Source organism: Salvelinus fontinalis, chromosome 19 (genome assembly GCF_029448725.1).
Source record: "Salvelinus fontinalis isolate EN_2023a chromosome 19, ASM2944872v1, whole genome shotgun sequence".
Lineage (NCBI taxonomy): Eukaryota > Metazoa > Chordata > Actinopteri > Salmoniformes > Salmonidae > Salvelinus > Salvelinus fontinalis.
The window spans coordinates 43,199,050-43,221,517 of record NC_074683.1 but is presented as its reverse complement, the minus strand read 5'-3'; the positions used below and the strand labels follow the sequence as shown (position 1 = coordinate 43,221,517).

The 22,468-nt window shown below is 44.5% G+C and overlaps 1 protein-coding gene across 3 annotated transcripts in view; it reads left to right on the top strand.

Moving 5' to 3' along the window:
* LOC129816777 (target of Nesh-SH3-like) overlaps positions 1–22,468 on the top strand; it is a 46,466-nt gene that overhangs the window by 5,266 nt on the left and 18,732 nt on the right. Inside the window, exons 2-11 of one of the 3 annotated variants that reach the window (XM_055871658.1) lie at positions 5,234–5,413; positions 6,073–6,141; positions 6,274–6,406; positions 7,186–7,367; positions 7,575–7,624; positions 13,298–13,340; positions 15,108–15,173; positions 18,006–18,344; positions 19,639–19,833; positions 20,950–21,015. In XM_055871658.1, coding sequence (XP_055727633.1) covers positions 5,234–5,413; positions 6,073–6,141; positions 6,274–6,406; positions 7,186–7,367; positions 7,575–7,624; positions 13,298–13,340; positions 15,108–15,173; positions 18,006–18,344; positions 19,639–19,833; positions 20,950–21,015 — 1,323 coding nt within the window. The remainder of the gene's footprint in view (positions 1–5,233; positions 5,414–6,072; positions 6,142–6,273; positions 6,407–7,185; positions 7,368–7,574; positions 7,625–13,297; positions 13,341–15,107; positions 15,174–18,005; positions 18,345–19,638; positions 19,834–20,949; positions 21,016–22,468) is intronic. The other 2 variants (XM_055871660.1, XM_055871659.1) reach the window with 2 other exon arrangements.

The following is a 22,468-nucleotide window of genomic DNA, read 5'->3' as shown; positions in this document are numbered from 1 at the left end:
TGACTAAAAAATATAGGGTGGACAGGGATTGATAGACAATTTAATTCTTAATACAATTGCGTTATTACATTTTTTAATTTATCCTTACTTTTCAATACAGTTTGCGCCAAGCGAAGCTACGTCAAAAAACATGGCGTCCTAAGCCACTAAAATGTTTCGACAGAAACACGATTTATCATAATAAAAATGTCCTACCTTGAGCTGTTCTTCCATCAGTATCTTGGGCAAAGGATCCTTTCTTGGGAGAAATCGTCTTTTGGTGGAAAGCTGTCCTCTTGCCATGTGGAAATGTCAACTACGTTCGGGATGAACTGAAAAGCGTGCCCAACTTTTCACATCGTTGCAAAAATAAATGTCCCAAAATCGCACTAAACGGATATAAATTGCTATAAAACGCTTTAAATTAACTACTTTGTGATGTTTGTAACTCCTATAACGAGTGAAAAGATGACCGGAGAAATATAACAGGCTAAACTAACGCTTGGAACAGGAGAGGGTCGGTGTCTTCCACGCGCGTTACGCAGCTCCCAAAGAATGACTAGCTTCAGAGTTTTTTCATTTGTAGGGCCTGTGAACGCGCAATCGAGCCCGTTGGAATCGTCATCACGTAAAGGCATCCAGGGGAAGACGTAAGAAGTGTCCGTATAGTCATAGCAACGACAGTGCCCTTTTAACTGACTTCAGAAAAGTGGCCAACATTTCTCAAATCTGACTCCATGTCAGGGAAATTGCTGTAGAATGGGCTCTGTTCCACTTAGAGACAAAATTTCAACTCCTATAGAAACTATAGACTGTTTTCCATCCAATAATAATAATAATATGCATATTGTACGATCAAGGATTTTGTGGGAAGCCGTTTAAAAAATTAGCCACATTAGCATAAATAGTCTAAACAGCGCCCCCATCCCCAACAGGTTAATTAAAGGGTCAATCTGCAGTTGCTACATCCATGTTCGTGCTTAAATTAATGATAAATACCCATTGATTCTTTTAGAATCTAACTTATAAATGCTTCATGAGCTTAGTTCAACTGTCGCACCCCATCAGAACCAAAAATGTAAACTTGTTTCATTTCAATGTTTGTATACAAAATAAATGCAAACAAACGTTTGATATTATGGATGGTCAGTCCTTGCATCCATAGCTCCTCCATAAAAACAAAATATCTCACTGATCCTCCCTCTTAGCAACCACTCCGACAAACCCTGCAGCTATTTGGGAAATGTGCGTTGGTTATCACCTTCTAATAACATTCAGTTGACATTTATGAAAGGCCTTATGATTTATTTATCCATGACATAATAAAACAATCAGCAATGCTGCTGAGATCTGGAACATAGTGTGTCCTAGACAACATGAAGTACACTGCACACACTGTGTCCTTATCACAACATATGCACAACATCTTCATTTACAGCTTAGCTCAACGCTACGGGCGACACTTTCTGACCAGACAGCATCAGATAGATATACTACACATACTGTACCTCAATTGTTTGGAGTTGTTTGGTTGTCTTTGTGGTTCATCAGTGCAAGGTCATAGAGTCAGTTGGTACATGTCATTTAGCTGAAGTATTTATTCTTTACAAATAACAGGCTAACTAGAGGTGTGCTGGCCTCTGCCCTCAGTACAGCCCTAGGTGTGCGTGCGTGCGTGCGTGCGTGCGTGCGTGCGTGCGTGCGTGCGTGCGTGCGTGCGTGCGTGCGTGCGCAATGCCGGAGGTGATGTTCACAAAGCTTTCTGAGTTCCTGGTTCCTCTTGCCAGTTGACATTTTACCCCCACTGTGGTTCTGGATATTAATTTGGTCATCAAGCTCTAGGTCAGATGTAACCGTGACAAAGCTTTGGTCAGTTTGAACATTCTGTGTCGTTGGAGATTTCATCTGTCATTCCTAATCCTCTCTGCCTCATATCCAAGACGATACCAAAATCCTCTTCTTCCCTTAGCTATCTGTGTTATGATTGGCTAATATTCCAATTTCTTGTTATCTATTCTGGTGGCTTGGTTGTGAACAGTTTCCCTTTGATGTAGATTGATGATTGGGGTTATGATACTGTCTATTTATAAACTTCCAGTCATGTTAGACTGGAAATGCAGATAAGTCCCTGTTGTAGAACGGCCAAACTGTTGGGATTTGGACCAGGTTGTTAGGGGACTGAGCCAATGTTTGCTTGTTTTGGAGTTGGAGAAATGCAGCCAGACATTTCCTAATGTTTCATACACTGGAAACCCCTCTCATTGGAGCCAGACCTAGAGCCAATCCCCCATTGTTTCATCAGAAATGTAGAGGGAGAAACAAAACAAATGCAGTCTTGATAGGAAACACACAGTTGGCGAAGGCTGAGTCTAGTCATCAAAGCATGGTTTCCCCTCATTTCTCCCCAACCTCTTTGTCTCTGGCGTCTGCTGGCAGTATGTGCAATTTTTTTTTTAAAAGCACGTTCCACAATTTGCATTTTACTCTTTAGTTTGCCCTTCGATATCTCGCTGCAGTTCGCTGAATGCACATGCTGTACAGTGAAGTAAAATGTCTGAGAATTCTGCTCTCAGACCACTTACTGTATATTTGCCACTCTCACCTTTGCTTTACTTCTCTCTGTTTTTGTGTTTATCTTCACGTGCTAATGAGGCAGACACTTTAAATCCTTCCCTAAACTCTCATACCAAACACAGTCCTGGCCAAAGGTCTCTCACCCAGTTAACACTGCTGTTTACACTACCAGTAAACACCAATGAAACCAGTCTTCTGCCCCTGCACTGGGTTTTCTCTGTAGTCCAGCTTGGGTCTTTGTCTCTCTATGGTTTCTGTCCCTGTGTAACCTCTTTCTCTGAGCTCCTTGTGTAGGGCATGTGGTCTTGGGGGTTCAAACTCTGTTGATTTTGGCAGGATATGTCAACATATTTGGCAGCAGACTGTGTGTGTGTGTGTGTGTGTGTGTGTGTGTGTGTGTGTGTGTGTGTGTGTGTGTGTGTGTGTGTGTGTGTGTGTGTGTGTGTCTGTGTGTCTGTGTGTGTGTGTGTGTGTGTGTGTGTGTGTGTGTGTGTGTGTGTGTGTGTGTGTGTGTGTGTGTGTGTCTGTGTCTGTGTCTGTGTGTGCCTGTCTGTGTCTGTGTCTGTGTGTGTGTGTGTGTGTGTGTGTGTGTGTGTGTGTGTGTGTGTGTGTGTGTGTGTGTGTGTGTGTCTGTGTGTGTGTGTGTGTGCGCGTAATCGATTACTGAGATGTATCGTTGAACACATTAGGGCGGTATTATAAACACAATCCCTCGGTTTGTTAATTAGCTTAATTAGCTTTGAGCTAAACTACTTCTATGCTTGCTTCGAGGCAAATAACACTGAAACATGCATCACACAACTGTGTGATCATGCTCTCCGCAGCCGATATGAGTAAGACCTTTAAACAGGTCAACATTTGGATTACCAGGACATGTACTGCGAGCATGCCCTGACCAACTGGTAAGAGTCTTCACTGACATTTTCAACCTCTCCCTGTCCGAGTCTGTAATACCAACTTGTTTTAAGCAGACCACCATAGTCCCTGTGCCCAAGAACACTAAGGTAACCTGCCTAAATGACTACTGACCCGTAGTACTCAAGTCTGTAGCCATGAAGTGCTTTGAAAGGCTGGTCATGGCTCACATCAACACCGTTATCCCTGAAGCCCTAGACCCCCACTCCAATTTGCATACCGCCCTACCAGATCCACAGATGATGCAATCTCTATTGCACTCCACACTGCCCTTTCTCACCTGGACAAAAGGAACACCTATGTGAGAATGCAATTAATTTACTACAGCTCAGCGTTCAACACCATAGTGCCCTCAAAGCTCATCACTAAGCTAAAGACCGTGGGACTAAACACCTCCCTCTGCAACTGGATTCTGGACTTCCTGACAGGCCGCCTCAGGGGGTAAGGGTAGGTAACAACACATCCGCCATGCTGATCCTCAACAAAGTGGCCCCTCAGGAGTGCATGCTCAGTCCCCTCCTGTACTCCCTGTTCACTCATGACTGCACAGCCAGGCACGACTCCAACACCATCATTAAGTTTGCCGATGACACAACAGTGGTAGGCCTGATCACCGACAATGATGAGACAGCCTACAGGGAGGAGGTCAGAGACCTGCCCATGTGGTGCCAGGACAACAACCTCTCCCTCAACGTGATCAAGACAAAGGTGATGATCGTGGACTACAGGAAAAGGAGGACCGAGCACGCCCCCAATAACGGGGCTGTAGGGGAGCAGGTTGAGAGCTTCAAGCTCCTTGTTGTCCACATCACCAACAAACTAACATGGTCCAAGCACACCAAGACAGTGGTCCTCAGATCCTCAAAAGTTTCTACAGCTGCACCATCGAGAGCATCCTGACTAGTTGTGTCACTGCCTGGTATGGCAATTGCTCGGCCTCCGATTACATGGCACTACAGAGGGTAGTGCGTACGGCCCAGTACATCACTGGGGTCAAGCTACCTGCTATCCAGGACCTCTACACCAGGCGGTGTCAGAGGAAGGCCCTAAAAATTGTCAAAGACTTCACCCACCCTAGTCATAGACTGTTCTCTCTGCTACCACACGGCAAGCGGTACCGGAGCACCAAGTCTAGGTCCAAGAGGCTTCTAAACAGCTTCTACCCCCAAGCCATGAGACTCCTAAACATCTAATCAAATGGCTACCCGGACTATTTGCATTGCCCTCCCCCACACCCTATTTCATTCCGCTGCTACTCTCTGTTATTATCTATGCATAGTCACTTTAATAACTCTACCTAAATGTACATATTACCTCAATTACCTCGACTAACTGGTGCCCTCGCACATTGACTCTGTACCGGTCATCCCCATGTTGTCACGTTCCTGACCTGTTTTCCTTATGTCAAGCCGTAACAGTATATAGTCTCACTGTTGTTATTTTACTGCTGCTCTTAAATTACTTGTTCCTTTTATTTCTTATTCTTATTCATATTTTTTAACTGCATTGTTGCTTAGGGGCTCGTAAGTAAGCATTTGACTGCAAGGTCTACTGTAAGGTCTGTTGTTTTCGGTGCATGTGACTAATACAATTTGATTTGTTTCCATTGTCTATGTAATCAAAACCAGTCTTATGACTATTATTGGTCCAATTCAAAGCAGCCTCTGTCTGTGTGTGTAGAGTAAGAGGAAAGGCATTCATTGTGCCCAATGTGTGTGTGTGTGCCCTCCATTCCGACCTTACTGAACACTCTCCTCTCCCACAGTGAGACGTCAGAACATGAAGGTGAGGATCAATGCTACAGGCGACACCATCGTGATGAAGTTTGTACGTCCGAACGCTGACACCAAGCTGGAGGGTTACATCCTGGGCTACGGCAGCAGCATGTTCTCTAAACAGTTCATCCAACTCCCAGAGAACGGACTGCCCTACGAGACAGAGATCGGTGAGGCGTGTGTGTTTTGTGTGTTATGTATGACTGCATGATCATTCCCCATGGCATTGACACCATAATCAAAATGTGAATGATGCCATGTAGGTTTTCCAAAGGAATACAAAGATTTGAGCCTTTGAGGCTTACAGACCAGAAACTATAGAGTGGTCTCGCACACATCTCGCACACATGTGTGTTATGTTGACGTTTTAGTCATGGTTTGATTAATGTCATCACCGACAGAGAACACATCTGTGCAGACTCCAACACCCCTCCAAAACACACACACCTACACACCAGTGGAGGCTGCTGTGGGGAGGACGGCTCAGAATAATGGCTGGAACAGAGCAAATGGAATGCCATGTGTTTGATGTATTTGATACCATTCCACCCATTCCCCTCCAGCCATTACCACGAGCCCGTCCTCTCAAATGAAGGTGCCAGCAACCTCCTGTGTTACACACATGTAGATGCACACACACACACACACACTTCACTCTCAGTGTGATGTCAAAGACAGCCTGCCCTATTCATTTCTGGAATGTTCGGTCAGGTCACATTTGAGAATGTCCAAATTCAACCCCATTGAGGGCCTCCTGAAACACGATCAAATTCAGAGACAATAATTAACAATCTTCTGTGATCAAGGCTATTCCCTGACTCTATTCCAGATGCCGAGCCCAAGTACCTGATCGCTGTCCAGCCCATCCCAGTCAATGATGTGAAGAAACAGTGCACAGGTACCGCACATGCACCAACTTCAAGTGTTACCAGTAATAATATGATAAATTACATTGACTCTTTTCTAATTTATGCCCATTCCTTTCAATCTGACGAGGTTTACCTTTGAACTGACCCCTGTGACTCCACAGGCAACGTGAACCTGGAGAAGCCCCTCCACCTAGTGATTGGGTCCGTGACCCCCACCTCCGTGCTGCTGTCCTGGGGAACCTTCCTCAAGACGCCTTACGAGGGGAACATCATGAACGACTGCCTGGAGGACGGGTGAGTTAGCGCATGCACACACATGCACGCTCAGCAGAGTGAGCCAGTACAGGTACACAGCCCAACCTACCTACAGAGGTTCCGGTGCTGGTTCCTCATGCTCTGAGTCACACCACAGTAAGAAAATTATTTTCACAGCTTGAGAAAAACAAAGCTGATTTCACTCAAACTCAACCTCATATTATATACAACAGACAGCTTTAAACATGTGGTCGAACTGCAACACATCGTCTGCCAGTCTTTCTGGTTACTGAGTGGAAGTGGAAAGCAGTGGGCGAGGGCACAGCTGTTTAGTAGTGGTTGGAGTGATCCTCATCCTACACATCAACTCATTGACACATTCTTCTCTACTTCTCTAAACTTCCCCTGGAAAAGACATTGGAAAGCTTGACCTCACCCTACTCTGCTCCCAGTCCCTGCTGGCTTTTTAAACTCTCTAATGTCAGTTATGGCTGTCACTGCCCTGTGCCCCTGGCCTGCACAACACTTCTCAACCAGGATACCAGAACTTACAGCTTTGCTTTCATGGCAGTCACTGACACAAAATGGTGGACAGACTCTCACAGTTTCATAACAAGCCATTGTTTTAACTTACAAATCAATCCTAGGAAACTGTGCCATCATAATGCTTTATTATCCATGTTACCACAGAATTTCTGACATTTCTATTCAATTCTATGTTTGTTGACACTTGTCACTGCAGCATACACAATGTTCTAATACTACTGATGAAAATGTGTGATAATGAACAATGTTGTGTTCTATCTGGGTTGACCCAGGAATTACACGGTGCGCTACCGTGAGAGGAACCGGAAGTGGACCTACCAGACATGCCCCGCAAGCGACACGGTCATTGACAGCCTTAAGCCCAACACGGCCTATGAGTTTGGTGTCCGACCCAACAACAAGGAACGCAGCGGAGTGTGGAGCAAGCCAGTCATCCACAACACCAACATGAGTGGTACGTCTCCTAAACCCTTCCCCTCTTTCCTTCCATAGTTCAAATCATTCCCCCTTTAAATGCCCAAATTTGATGCAGCATTGACTCTGTCAGCATCTCACACAGATCACATGTTTTATATTTACTGTATATTCCTTATGGTCCAATGCTAGTAACATATATTCTATTAGTTCCAGTTATTCATTAGTATTGTGTTGTGTTTTCCAGGGAAGGCTGTGCAGAAACCCTACAAACAAAGGACCCCTCTGAAACCTGTAGTAAGTACTGCACTCATTGCTCTTTTACTGTGCTCTAGTGATTATGTAGTGTGCTCTAGTATGCAGTGTTTTAGTATGTAATGTGCTCTAGTGTGTAGTGTGCTCAAATATGTAATGTGCTCTAGTGTGTAGTGTTTTAGTATGTAGTGTGCTCTAGTGTGTAGTGTGCTCTAGTGTGTAGTGTGCTCTAGTATGTAATTTGTGTGGTGTGCTCAAATATGTAATGTGCTCTAGTGTGTAGTGTTTTAGTATGTAGTGTGCTCTAGTATGTAATGTGCTCTAGTGTGTACTGTGCTCTAGTATGCAATGTACTCTAGTATGTAATGTGCTCTAGTATGTAATGTGTTCTAGTGTGCAATGAGCTCTAGTGTGTAATATGCTCTAGTGTGTACTGTGCTCTAGTATGCAATGTACTCTAGTATGTAATGTGCTCTAGTATGTAATGTGTTCTAGTGTGCAATGAGCTCAAGTGTGTAGTATGCTCCAGTGTGCAATGAGCTCTAGTGTGTAGTGTGCTCTAATGTGTAGTGTGCTGTAGTGTGTAGTGTGCTCTAGTGTGTAGTATGCTCCAGTGTGTAATGTGCTCTAGTGTGTAGTGTGCCCTAGTATGTAATGTGCTCTAGTATGTAGTGTGCCCTAGTATGTAATGTGCTCTAGTGTGTAGTGTGCCCTAGTATGCAATGTGCTCTAGTATGTAGTGTGCTATAGTGTGTAGTATGCTCTAGTGTGTAATGTGCTCTAGTGTGTAAGGAGCTATAGTATGCAGTGTGCCCTAATATGTAGTGTGCCCTAATATGTATTGTGCCCTAATATGTAGTGTGCCCTAATATGTAGTGTGCTCTAGTATGTAATGTGCTCTAGTGTGTAATGTGCTCTAGTGTGTAGTGTTTTAGTATGTACTGTGCTCTAGCATGTAATGTGCTCTAGTTTGTAATGTGCTCTAGTGTGTAGTGTGCCCTAGTATGTAATGTGCTCTAGTGTGTAATGTGCTCTAGTGTGTAATGTGCTCTAGTGTGTAGTGTGCTCTAGTATGTAATCTGCTCTAGTGTGTAATGTGCTCTAGTATGCAATGAGCTCTAGTATGCAATGAGCTCTAGTTTGTGTTGTGTTCTAGTGATTATGTAGTGTGCCCTAGTATGCAGTGTGCACTAATATGTAGTGTACTCTAGTATGTAGGGTGCTCTAGTATGTAGTGTGATCTAGTGTGCGCTAGTATGTACTGTAGTGTGCTCTAGTATGTAGTGTGATCTAGTGTGCGCTAGTATGTACTGTAGTGTGCTCTAGTATGTAGTGTGATCTAGTGTGCGCTAGTATGTACTGTAGTGTGCTCTAGTATGTAGTGTGATCTAGTGTGCGCTAGTATGTACTGTAGTGTACTCTGTTATGTAGTGTGCTCTGGTGTGTAGTGTGCTGTAGTGTGTAATGTGCTCTAGTGTGTAGTGTGCTCTGGTGTGTAGTGTGCTCTAGTGTGTAGTGTGCTCTAGTGTGTAGTGTGCTCTAGTATGTAGAGAGCTCTAGTATGTGGTGTGCTCTAGTATGTGGTGTGCTCTAGTGATTATGTATTGTGCCCTAGTATGCAGTGTGCCCTAGTGTGTAATGTGCTCTAGTGTGTAATGTGCTCTAGTGTGTAATGTGCTCTAGTGTGTAGTGTTTTAGTATGTACTGTGCTCTAGCATGTAATGTGCTCTAGTGTGTAATGTGCTCTAGTGTGTAATGTGCTCTAGTGTGTAGTGTGCTCTAGTATGTAATCTGCTCTAGTGTGTAATGTGCTCTAGTATGCAATGAGCTCTAGTATGCAATGAGCTCTAGTTTGTGTTGTGTTCTAGTGATTATGTAGTGTGCCCTAGTATGCAGTGTGCACTAATATGTAGTGTACTCTAGTATGTAGGGTGCTCTAGTATGTAGTGTGATCTAGTGTGCGCTAGTATGTACTGTAGTGTGCTCTAGTATGTAGTGTGATCTAGTGTGCGCTAGTATGTACTGTAGTGTGCTCTAGTATGTAGTGTGATCTAGTGTGCGCTAGTATGTACTGTAGTGTACTCTGTTATGTAGTGTGCTCTGGTGTGTAGTGTGCTGTAGTGTGTAATGTGCTCTAGTGTGTAGTGTGCTCTGGTGTGTAGTGTGCTCTAGTGTGTAGTGTGCTCTAGTGTGTAGTGTGCTCTAGTATGTAGAGAGCTCTAGTATGTGGTGTGCTCTAGTATGTGGTGTGCTCTAGTGATTATGTATTGTGCCCTAGTATGCAGTGTGCCCTAGTATGTAGGGTGCTGTAGTATGTGGTGTTCTCTAGTGATTATGTAGTATGCGCTAGTATGTAGTGTGCCCTAGTATGTAGGGTGCTCTAGTATGTAATGTGCTCTAGTGTGTAGTGTGCTATAGTGTGTGGTATGCTCTAGTGTGTAATGTGCTCTAGTGTGTAATGAGCTATAGTATGCAGTGTGCCCTAATATGCAGTGTGCTCTAGTGTGTAATGTGCTCTAGTGTGTAATGTGCTCTAGTGTGTAATGTGCTCTAGTGTGTAATGTGCTGTAGTGTGTAGTGTGCTCTAGTGTGTAGTATGCTCCAGTGTGTAATGTGCTCTAGTGTGTAGTGTGCCCTAGTATGTAATGTGCTCTAGTGTGTAATGTGCTCTAGTGTGTAATGTGCTCTAGTGTGTAGTATGCTACAGTGTGTAGTATGCTACAGTGTGTAATGTGCTCTAGTGTGTAATGTGCTCTAGTGTGTAGTGTGCTATAGTGTTAAGTATGCTCTAGTGTGTAATGTGCTCTAATGTGTAGTGTGCTCTAGTATGTAGTGTGCTCTAGTGTGTAATGTGCTCTAGTGTGTAATGAGCTGTAGTGTGTAGTGTGCTCTAGTGTGTAGTATGCCCTAGTGTGTAATGTGCTCTAGTGTGTAATGAGCTATAGTATGCAGTGTGCCCTAATATGCAGTGTGCCCTAATGTGTAGTGTGCTCTAATGTGTAGTGTGCTCTAATGTGTAGTGTGCTCTAGTATGTAGTGTGCTCTAGTGTGTAATGTGCTCTAGTGTGTAATGTGCTCTAGTGTGTAATGTGCTCTAGTGTGTAATGTGCTCTAGTGTGTAATGTGCTCTAGTGTGTAGTGTGCTCTAGTGTGTAGTATGCTCTAGTGTGTAATGTGCTCTAGTGTGTAATGAGCTATAGTATGCAGTGTGCCCTAATATGTAGTGTGCCCTAATATGTAGTGTGCCCTAATATGTAGTGTGCTCTCGTATGTAATGTGCTCTAGTATGTAATGTGCTCTAGTGTGTAGTGTACCCTAGTATGTAATGTGCTCTAGTGTGTAATGTGCTCTAGTGTGTAATGTGCTCTAGTGTGTAGTGTGCTCTAGTATGTAATGTGCTCTAGTGTGGAATGTGCTCAAGTATGCAATGAGCTCTAGTATGCAATGAGCTCTAGTTTGTGTTTTGTTCTAGTGATTATGTAGTGTGCCCTAGTATGCAGTGTGCACTAATATGTAGTGTGCTCTAGTATGTACTGTAGTGTACTCTGTTATGTAGTGTGCTTTGGTGTGTAGTGTGCTTTGGTGTGTAGTGTGCTCTAGTGTGTAGTGTGCTCTAGTGTGTAGTGTGCTCTGGTGTGTAGTATGCCCTAGTGTGTAATGTGCTCTAGTGTGTAATGAGCTATAGTATGCAGTGTGCCCTAATATGCAGTGTGCCCTAATGTGTAGTGTGCTCTAATGTGTAGTGTGCTCTAATGTGTAGTGTGCTCTAGTATGTAGTGTGCTCTAGTGTGTAATGTGCTCTAGTGTGTAATGTGCTCTAGTGTGTAATGTGCTCTAGTGTGTAATGTGCTCTAGTGTGTAATGTGCTCTAGTGTGTAGTGTGCTCTAGTGTGTAGTATGCTCTAGTGTGTAATGTGCTCTAGTGTGTAATGAGCTATAGTATGCAGTGTGCCCTAATATGTAGTGTGCCCTAATATGTAGTGTGCCCTAATATGTAGTGTGCTCTCGTATGTAATGTGCTCTAGTATGTAATGTGCTCTAGTGTGTAGTGTACCCTAGTATGTAATGTGCTCTAGTGTGTAATGTGCTCTAGTGTGTAATGTGCTCTAGTGTGTAGTGTGCTCTAGTATGTAATGTGCTCTAGTGTGGAATGTGCTCAAGTATGCAATGAGCTCTAGTATGCAATGAGCTCTAGTTTGTGTTTTGTTCTAGTGATTATGTAGTGTGCCCTAGTATGCAGTGTGCACTAATATGTAGTGTGCTCTAGTATGTACTGTAGTGTACTCTGTTATGTAGTGTGCTTTGGTGTGTAGTGTGCTTTGGTGTGTAGTGTGCTCTAGTGTGTAGTGTGCTCTAGTGTGTAGTGTGCTCTGGTGTGTAGTGGGCTCTAGTATGTAGTGTGCTCTAGTGATTATGTATTGTGCCCTAGTATGCAGTGTGCCGTAGTATGTAGGGTGCTGTAGTATGTGGTGTGCTCTAGTGATTATGTAGTGTGCGCTAGTATGCAGTGTGCCCTAGTATGTAGGGTGCTCTAGTATGTAGGGTGCTCCAGTATGTAGTGTGCTCTAATGTGTATTGTGCTCTAGTATGCAATATGCTCTAGTGTGTAGTGTGCTCTGGTATGTAATGTGCTGTAGTGTGTACTGTTTTAGTATGTAGTATGCTCTAGTATGCAATGTGATCTAGTTTGTGGTGTGCTCTAGTATGTAATGTGCTCTAGTGTGAAGTGTGTGCTAGTATCTAGTATGCTCTAATGTGTAATGTGCTATAGTGTGTAGTGTGCTCTAGTATGTAATGTGCTCTAGTATGTAATGTGATCTAGTGTGTAATGTGCTCAAGTAAGTCTTTAGTAAGTCTACAGAGTGTAATATAAGAGCTGCAAGCAGCACTTTCTTTCCATCCTACTCCTTATTGGAAAATAGCTAAACAAGCAGCTAGCCATATTTGGCCAAGACCAGTAAAGACGACCATAGCCAGCTAATATCTGCATTACTAAGGAGGAGAGGAGAGGAGAGGAGAGGAGAGAAGAACTGGAGGAAAAAGAGGGCATAGTAAATATTGGAGTTTGGAAAGAGGTGGAGCAGAAAAGAGAGGAGAGAAGAGAGTGGAGGGAAATATGGAGAGAAGCGTTGGCCTTAACTTTCTGGCCGTGCTTAGTGACTGGACTGTGTGTCTCTGTCGTCTCACGTGCCGCCGGCCCCACTCTCGTAAAGCTGCACAGCTGGCCAGCATCAGCCGCAACACTGGCACTTCCTGAGGGAAAGTTGGAATAACGATCTTCCCGCTGGAGAGTTTACAGATCAGATATGGAGAAGAGGGCATGGGGTTATGTGAGAGGGAGTGAGAGGGAGTGAGAGGGAGTGAGAGGGAGTGAGAGGGAGTGAGAGGGAGTGAGAGGGAGTGAGTGAGAGGGAGTGAGTGAGAGGGAGTGAGAGGGAGTGAGAGGGAGTGAGAGTGAGAGAGAGATAATTGATTCTTTGACATATTCTCTACATATTATCATTGTTGTATAATTTTTCCATTTTATTTTATTTAACCTGTATTTATCCAGACAATTCAATTAAGAACTAATTAAGAACTTATTTACATTGACAGACAGGCCAGTGACGACTCATACAGTATCATCTCTCTTTCTCCACCCCCTCCCTGTCACTCCCCCACATCTCTCTTTCTCTCCCCCCATCTCTCGCTCACTCTCTTTCTCTCTCCTAATAGAAAACGGTCAACATGCCACAGGCCTTCTTCCCTCCTCGTCACGGTAAGCCAATAGACACAGACAGACAGACACACACATTGATTTGATTTTGATTTGACACAGACACAGACACAGACACAGACACAGACACAGACACAGACACACAGACACAGACACACAGTCACACAGACACACAGACACACAGACACACAGACACACAGACACACAGACACACAGACACACAGACACACAGACACACAGACACACAGACACACACACAGACACAGACACAGACACAGACACAGACACAGACACAGACACAGACACACACAGACACAGACAGACACACACACACACAGACACACACACAGACAGACACACACACAGACAGACACACACACACACACAGACACACACACACACAGACACACACACACACACACACACAGACACACACACACACAGACACACACACAGACACACACACAGACACACACACAGACACACACACAGACACACACACAGACACACACACACACACAGACACACACACACACACACACACACACACACACACACACACACACACACACACACACACACACACACACACACACACACACACACACACACACACACACACACACACACACAGAGAGGGAGGGCAAACTCCAAAATACCCCTTATCTAGTGAGTTTGTCCATCAAGCAGCTAAAGGCAGCCCAGATAAAACATGTGCCTGGGAGAGAGATGAGTCATATCATGACAAGTCATTTTCTCCTTCACAAAGCTAAGCCAGGTGGAATCATGGGAAGAGTTGACAGGTTAGTGCATCGATGTACCTGTTACTGAGTCACAATCTCTAGTATTGAACAGTTAAGTCTGTTGCGGTCTCCTGTGACCTATCAGTTAAGTACTGATACTCTGTCTCCAAACATCTTAGCATACTGGTAAGTCATTCATCTGCTACACACTCCCCATTATCAAACACTTTGTTATTTTGTGTTACTATTTCATTTATTTATTTTATTATTATTATTTTTTTTTACTCTGCATTGTTGGGAAAGGGCTCATAAGTAAGCATTTCACGACAAAATCTACATCTGTTTTATTCGGTGCATGTGGCAAATATATTTTATTTTGATTTGACACACAAACGCACAGTGACACACACACACACACACACACACACACACACACACACACACACACACACACACACACACACACACACACACACACACACACACACACACACACACACACACACACACACACTTTGGTCATACCCACTGAACCCTGGTTTAATACAGCAGCAAAGACTTTATAGGACGTGATGATTTATCACTCTCCCTCAGAAACGTCTGTTTCACCCCTCCTCACTGAACCCTGCTCTGAGGAACCAGCACTGGAATCATTTTTAATAGGACGTCTGATTTACGACTCTGCAGACACGACCTCATCATCATTCAATCCCATGTTATACAGTAATCTCTTATTCTTCCTTCTGATTACCACAGTGTTTATTCCAGGTGACCAGAGAAGATGGCATTCCTGTGTACCTACTGTACATACAATACATGTTGCTTTGGATGACGATGTGATCAGCAAGATACATGCTTGCTAGGGCTGTCAATGTTTTGAAATCATTCTTTTGACAGGCATACTGTACAATCTGCTCTTAACTGTAATGCACTGAGCCCATGCATACAGTACATACTGCACTGCAGTGAACTGAACAGAGCTGCATGCATGTTATTTTCATTTGGAAGCTCCAGGATGGCAAAGTGATGATAGCTGTTTTGATGTGTGTCCCTTCCTTCTGTTCAGCTGTCCATAACAGGAGCCAGGGCAGAATCCTCTTCAGGACCCCTGTAGCTCCAAGGACCACTTTCGGTAATGAGCCATGCAACTCTGTCCTATGATCTCTCCTTCTTGATCTTATTCCTTCTTGACCTTGCAGTTTTTTTCAATCTTATGCTTTTCATGTCTCTTTCTTTTCCTCTGAAAACCATTTCACAGTTTATATCCTGTAGCAGGACATCAAATCTCTCTCCACAGATTGTGTGTGATTTTTTAAGTTTGCTATATTCCTCAGCGCCAACCTCGGCCAATAGACAGCACTTCGTGTCCACTCCCCGACCCTCAATGCCTCAGGTGCAGCACGAGCCAACTGGTAAACAGACAGACACTTTACTCCCTAATGAGACAGGACGGCTTAACTGTCAGTCAGCTTGCCTGCAGCCAATGACAGGGTGGGTGGGTGGGTGGGCGTGGTTTCAGAGGGATCTTTTTTATGATTGGCTGCATGAGTAAGATTGGTATGCACTGAGTACAGTAAGTAGAGAGCCCCGGATCTCAGGACAAGATGGCTGTCAGTTCCAATACTGCCTCAGACAATTCCCAAGAAGGCGGAGGTAGGTTGCCATGGCAGCATGACTTAGCCACGTGGTTGTATGGTCCTATTGAGAACATCCCATAACCTTTTGAGCACATTGCATAAGCGCTGCTTGTTCCCGCAATGCGTTTCTCATCAGTTTTGTCCCACAAACAAGTCAATCGTCTCTCTCTGTCTTCCGCTACACTCTTAGAAAAAAGGGTTCCAAAAGGATTCTTCGGCTGTCCCCATAGGATAACCCTTTTTGGTTCCAGGTAGAACCCTCTGTGGAAAGGGTTCTACATGGAACCCAAAAGGGTTCTACCTAGAATCAGATAGGGTTCTTCAAAATGTTCTCTCGTGGGGACAGCCGAAGAACCCTTTTAGGATCTAGATACACTCTTAGAAAAAAAGGTGCTATCTTTGTCTCACTTCTTTACAGTCTCTGTGCATCCATTTGTCCATACTGTGTATCAATCAGCATCTTATACCATGATACCTGTCCACATTCATTAATCTGTTGATTTCAAGACATTTAAAACATTCCACTCAACATTCCCCAACACAACTGTTCATTTAGAATCATTGTTTTAACTCACAGTGCTTTGCTTTCAGCCAGTTGCAGTCTAGAAGGTGTTCAGTCTGCATGATAAAGTAGCATGCAACAAAATGATCCCGCTTTCTCCCCAACAGGAACAGAGCCTCAGCTCTACCATAACATTTCCTAATTTTTCATCTTCTATACTCTGTACCTCCTTTCTATCCTATCCCTTCCCTTCCCATCTTATTCTGATCATTCCCTTCCTATCCCTTCCCTTCATATCCTATCCTATCCTATCCTATCCTATCCTATCCTATCTTATCCCTTCCCTTCCTATCCTATCCTTTCCCTTCCTATCCTATCCTATCCCTTCCCATCCTATCCTATCCTATCCTATCCTATCCTATCTTATCCTATCCCTTCCCTTTCTATCCTATCCTATCCTATACTATCCTTTCCTTTCCTATCCTATCCTTTCCCTTCCCTTCCTATCCTATCCTATCCCTTCCCGTCCTATCCTATCCTTTCCCTTCCTATCCTATCCCATCCCTTCCCATCCCTTCCCTTCCCTTCCCTTCCCTTCCCTTCCCTTCCCTTCCCTTCCCTTCCCTTCCCTTCCTATCCTATCATATCCTTTCCCTTCCTATCCCATCCCATCCCATCCCATCCCTTCCCTTCCCTTCCCATCCTTTCCTTTCCTATCCTATCCTATCCTATCCTATCCCTTCCTATCCCTTCCCTTCCCTTCCCTTCCCTTCCCTTCCCTTCCCTTCCTATCCTATCCCTTCCTATCCCATCCTATCTTATCCCTTCCCTTCCTATCTGTTCCTATCCAATCCTTCATTGTATTCCTATTTGTCTATCGTTCCTGTTGTCCCTCTGGAACAAGTGTTCGCAAAACGTCAGGAAAAGGATAAAGTACCTGAAATTTCTTAATAACAACAATACATTTATTGGTGATTTGCTTTTTACTCATTACATTTAAAGCCCTACCTGTCTGTTTATAACACAACTACACCACAAGCACCCCACAACCCTAACTGTGCTAGCATCACCATTACATGACCATTAACATGAGAAGTGACACTAAAACACTGGTATGCCATGTTATCTACTCATCTACAACCTTCCCCACTCTCTCTCTCTCTCTCTCTCTCTCTCTCTCTCTCTCTCTCTCTCGCTCTCTCGCTCTCTCGCTCTCTCGCTCTCTCGCTCTCTCGCTCTCTCGCTCTCTCGCTCTCTCTCCACTCTTCTCTCCTTCTGTGAGTTGAGGTAAAGTACCTGATCGGATTGAACAATCAATCAAAGATGGTCATTCAAATCCCACGCTAGGTGATCAATACTCCCTCTGTTAAAATTTCAAAGATCACAGTCATCCAGTGGCACACAGCCAAATGTATTTTGGATGGCCGTCACTCACAGGTGTCCAAGGCCTGGTAGCAGCGTATGTGTGTAGTTACATGGTCGTTACACTGTAAACTGCTCCATATGGGCTCAGTTCCTTTGAAATCCAACCCTCCTCTATCAACCTCTTGCCAGGTATATGTTATGTGCTGATTGAGGTCCAGGATAAGTTTCCCTAGCCCAAGTCGTAAACACATATCAGCCCGGTTATCGGAGAGTCTTTCTATCTATTCTCTATGGTTCTTCTATTTCATCTGTTAATGGATTCTCTAAGCCATTCTATTTCCATGCCAATTTCTCCTCTTCGTTTTCCATTGTCAAAGACCTGTCCTTGAAGTACTGTCTGTTCTATTAGATTATATTTCTATGGCCTCATTGTACCACTCTCCTCTCTCACCCACCCCAGGACGAGCAGATCAGATCATATCTGCCTCCTCTCCTTCTGTGGATGTCTCCCATGCCTCACCTGCCATCCCCCTGCCCTCGCCCAACCTCTCCTTACTCTCCCCTCAGCTCTTACCCTCCCCCACCCTCCCCCATGCCTCCCCCCAACTCCTGACCTCCCCCAACCTTCCCCTGACTTCCCCAGCTGACCCTGTACTTAACCCCAATCGTAACGGACAGAGACACAGGCGACCGGCCCAGGCTAGGCCCCAACAGGCCAGGCCCCAACAGGCCAGACCCGGGCCTCAGGCCCAGCCCCAACAGCCTGCTAAGGTCACCCAGAATCTACAGACCCCCACGGGTAAAGATCTTGCTCTCTCCCCTCACCTAGGCTGTAACAGAGCCATAAAAACATGTATAATGGATCATTGAGTCCAAGCTTCTTATCCTCTGATAAAAAACAAAGTTCTCTCTCACACAGCTCCCAGCCAATATCAGGTGGGACAACCTCTACCAAGACCAACCCTCGTCACTGAGAGGGCCAATAGTAACAGCCGGAGTAACGATGACAACATTTAGTCCTATCACCATCTCTGTTGTCATCTAACCTCATCTAACCTCAACTTCAACCCATAGATCATACACCGTTGCTATGGGTTGAAGTTGTTTGTGTTTCACCACATACCTGTGTTCAAATACATGTGTATTTGAGAATGTGGTATTTAAAATACTTTTTGAGTACTTTCAAATACACAGCTCAAAACAAGTACTTTTATTTGAGAATTTGTATGGTTATTTGTAAAAACCAAATAGCCTAGCAAATGTATTAGTCTACCATAAGTATTTTTCAAATACTTGCAGGTTAAATGCATTGGATTATATTTGATTATTTTCAAATAGTTTCCAAGTGTATTTCTAAAAACATTAAAATATTAAACTACTTGTCTTTTCAACTACAATTTATCTGAACAATTACTTTGATTGTATGCAAAAGTAATTGAGATATTTGAATCCAGGCCTGTTGTACCCTCAACCCCTTCTCCATCCTTATAGGTGCAGTGAAATGTGTTGTCTTATAGGGTCAGCCATAGTAGTACGGTGCCCCTTGAGCAAATTGTTCAAGGGAACACTGACAGATTTTTCACCTTGTCAGCTCGCGTATTCAAACTAGAGACCTGGCTACCTGCTGCCTACCATTACAACAAACTATATACCTCCACCCCTCCATCACTCGTGCCTATCCACCTCCATCCTCACTCCACCACACTCACCCCATTCCTGATCATTTCAGACACTGGAGAGTTTGCTCACTGGCATTATTAAATCATCCAACTTTTATGGAATATAATAGAAGGGCTGTTGAAGTTTTGTTTCGTATCTCCATGGATTCTTTTCACTTCACTCTTCCTTTCCACATCTGCATCTTTCATTCATTCATTTACCCACTCACTCATTAATTTACCCACTCACTCATTAATTTACCCACTCACTCATTCATTTACCCACTCACTCATTCATTTACCCACTCACTCACTCACTCGTTCATTTGTTTATCATCCAGGGCTGCTACCATCTCAGCTGAATGACCCTTGAACCTTGTCATCGGACCCCCTCTCTCTCTAACCCCTCTACTACACCTCTCTTTGTTCATCTAGGTACCAGCTTCCTGAGACCTTTGACCCCTACCGAGCCTCGCTCTCCTATACGCTCTGCCATTGTCACGGCAGCCAGAAACACAACGTTGCCTCGCAGTCGCGTCTCTCTCTACTCCACCCCTAACGGCATCAGACCTCTCTCTCTACCCAGGGACACCAACACCAACTCCTCCCTCACCTCCGACACACCAGGGGGTAATGGAGCAATCTTTTCCTCTTCTTCCTCCTCCTCCCCCTCATCTTCCTTATCTTTCTCTTCCTCCCCAGCACTACCTCGGGTCTCACCATCTCTATCTCCTCTCACTCTTTCTCACACACACACAGACGAACCGATCTGGGTGGCATGGGCTCTTGGTCCAGAGTGAACCAGAGAATGTGTAGGCCTAATAATGTCTGCCAATGTTTTTGGACGCATATTTGCATTCGTGTGTGTGTCCAGTACATGTGGTCCAGACAGTAAGTCTCTCCAAAACCTCCTTCCCTGCACCCGGAGGCCCTCCCCTTTGGCATACGTTTCACGCCTGTACCTCTAGGAACAGCGGCGTCTCAGAGGTCAGGGTCGTTAACGTGATTTACGCTCCCTATGGTCGCCCGGTCGACCGATTTATCTGGGAAGGTTGGCTGGCTCTTTGACTAGAACATACATCACATTTACACCAGTCATGCCAAGCCAAGCACTGGGCATCCAGCACTGGGCAGCTAGGACCACCACAGCATGGCACACACAGAACTTCCAGATCTCTCTGAGAGAGACAACGAGAGGGAGGGAGAGGGGGAGAGAGGGGGGGAGAGTAGGGGAGAGAGAGGGAGAGGAGAATGCTCTAAAGCAGGGGTGTCAAACACCTTTTGCCCCTGGGCCTGCATTCGGTCTTCAACCAGGTCCAACCAGGGCCACACTGAAAATTGGTTATATTTCCTCCTCTAATTGTCCTCTATCCAATGTTTTGGGAACTTTTATTCTCCCTGACTGTCTAGCTTTCATTTTGGTGATTGTTAGTGAGCCAGACACAGTCAAGAAACTGCATGACTGTAGGTCCATTATCATTTCTACATATTTTGGATTTGGTTTTAGTCATTTTGAAGTATATTGAGTTTGATTATGTTGGTGCTTCTGAAGGAGACAGAGTATTATGTTGGATCACACTGAAATCTGAAACTTTCCTTATTTTCCTTTCTGTCCCTTGGTTTAGAATATTCCCTCAACTGGTCTGGTACTGAGCTGTCCTCTCGTGTGTTCCTAGCATGTCTTTGCTGTGTTTTCGAGGTGTGCGGACGTGTTTAATTCAATGAGCCCTCTTCTCCCTCCAACAGCCGACGGGGAGCTCAATAAGGGCCTTGCTCTTCCCAAACCTGCCATCTGGTCCAGAAAGCGACTGGGTAAAAAACAGAGACGATCGTTACTTCTCAGTGTGTCTCTCACCCACTAACCCATCTCCCCCGAGAGATGCCATTTTGTTTAACTTCCTTGCAGTGAGCCCTCCATGCGCTTAAGTCACAACAACTTGTTCCTGTCCTATGATTGGCCATCTTGTCTGTATGTCCGTGTGACTGTCCATTCTTATTGGACAGCCTGTCTGTCCATCAGCATCACCGTCCAGTCACGTATTGTGCCTGTTATTGTTGGTGTGGGTCTGCAGGCGTGTTTGTCCATGTTTTCACTGTCAATATGACTGAGACTGAAGAATAATTCTCTCCCTCATCATATTGCTACAGTCTGACCCTAGACCTATTGTTCAGGTCCAAAAGGATCAAATCCTACAGTAACATCAGATCTGGGAGCATGGCTTGAATTTTCGCACAAATCTCCCAGTGACATCAATGCATGATTTTCTCGAAAATGTGTTATATTTCAAGCCCAAAATGACCACACTCACCAATGTCTACACTTCACTCTAATGAGTTAGTGGCTTCAATTTCTGCTTCAGTCTCAGCCAGTGTGTGTGTCTGTGAAACTGGGACGGTTTCAGAGGTCTTCAAGGAGCCGCAGGGCTCGCTGGAAGCAGCTCTACTCAATGAAAACACACTTTGTCTTTGCCCGCCGTCATCACACACACCACACCCCAAAAGTCAATCATTGATGTAGTCATGATGTCTAAACAATCCGCCAGTGGTGTCTGTCTGTCTGTCTTGGGCTTATTTGTACCTATTTATGTGGTTCCATCCGCCTCCTGGTGCATGTGTTGCTCAGGGTGAATTCTGTACTAAATGGATTGCAAGTCTCATGTTTGATTTGATGTTGTTCAACTGTAAATGTCCTCTAAATAGGTTTAAAACCCTACAGTGTTATGAGCCTATCAGTGGATAGTATCCTTGAGTTCCTTCAGTAAGTGTTGCAACATTCATAACAGCGAAGATGTAAAACAGTGGAATATTTTCTCTGGTAATATTGTTCTAGGCAAACCATAAAGCTTTGAACAGTGTTTTATTACTGTCTCGCCAGAGAGGAGTCTGACAGAAACCAGCACTCACAACACTTTACTGCTGTTAACGCTCACACTTCAAAACAGTGTGTGAGCACGTGCGTAAGAGCATGTGTGTCACTGCTGTTGTAAAACAGTGCAGCAGTGAGGTGTTTGGCACCCAAAGTGCCCAGTGTGTGTTTTGTGTGGTGTTGTTGTGAGCAATCTGGTTATCCCATTACCAGCTATAGGGTTCAGGATGATGAACAGAGCTTCCTGATGACATCACTTCCACATTCCCATAACTCTGATCCCCATCACACAAAGTTTGACCTTTTTAAATATATATTTTTTACTGCATTTAAGGAGCCACAGAGTTTTTCACACAAAATGTACATTTGCTTTGGTTGAAAGCGGCACGCACTGTGTCT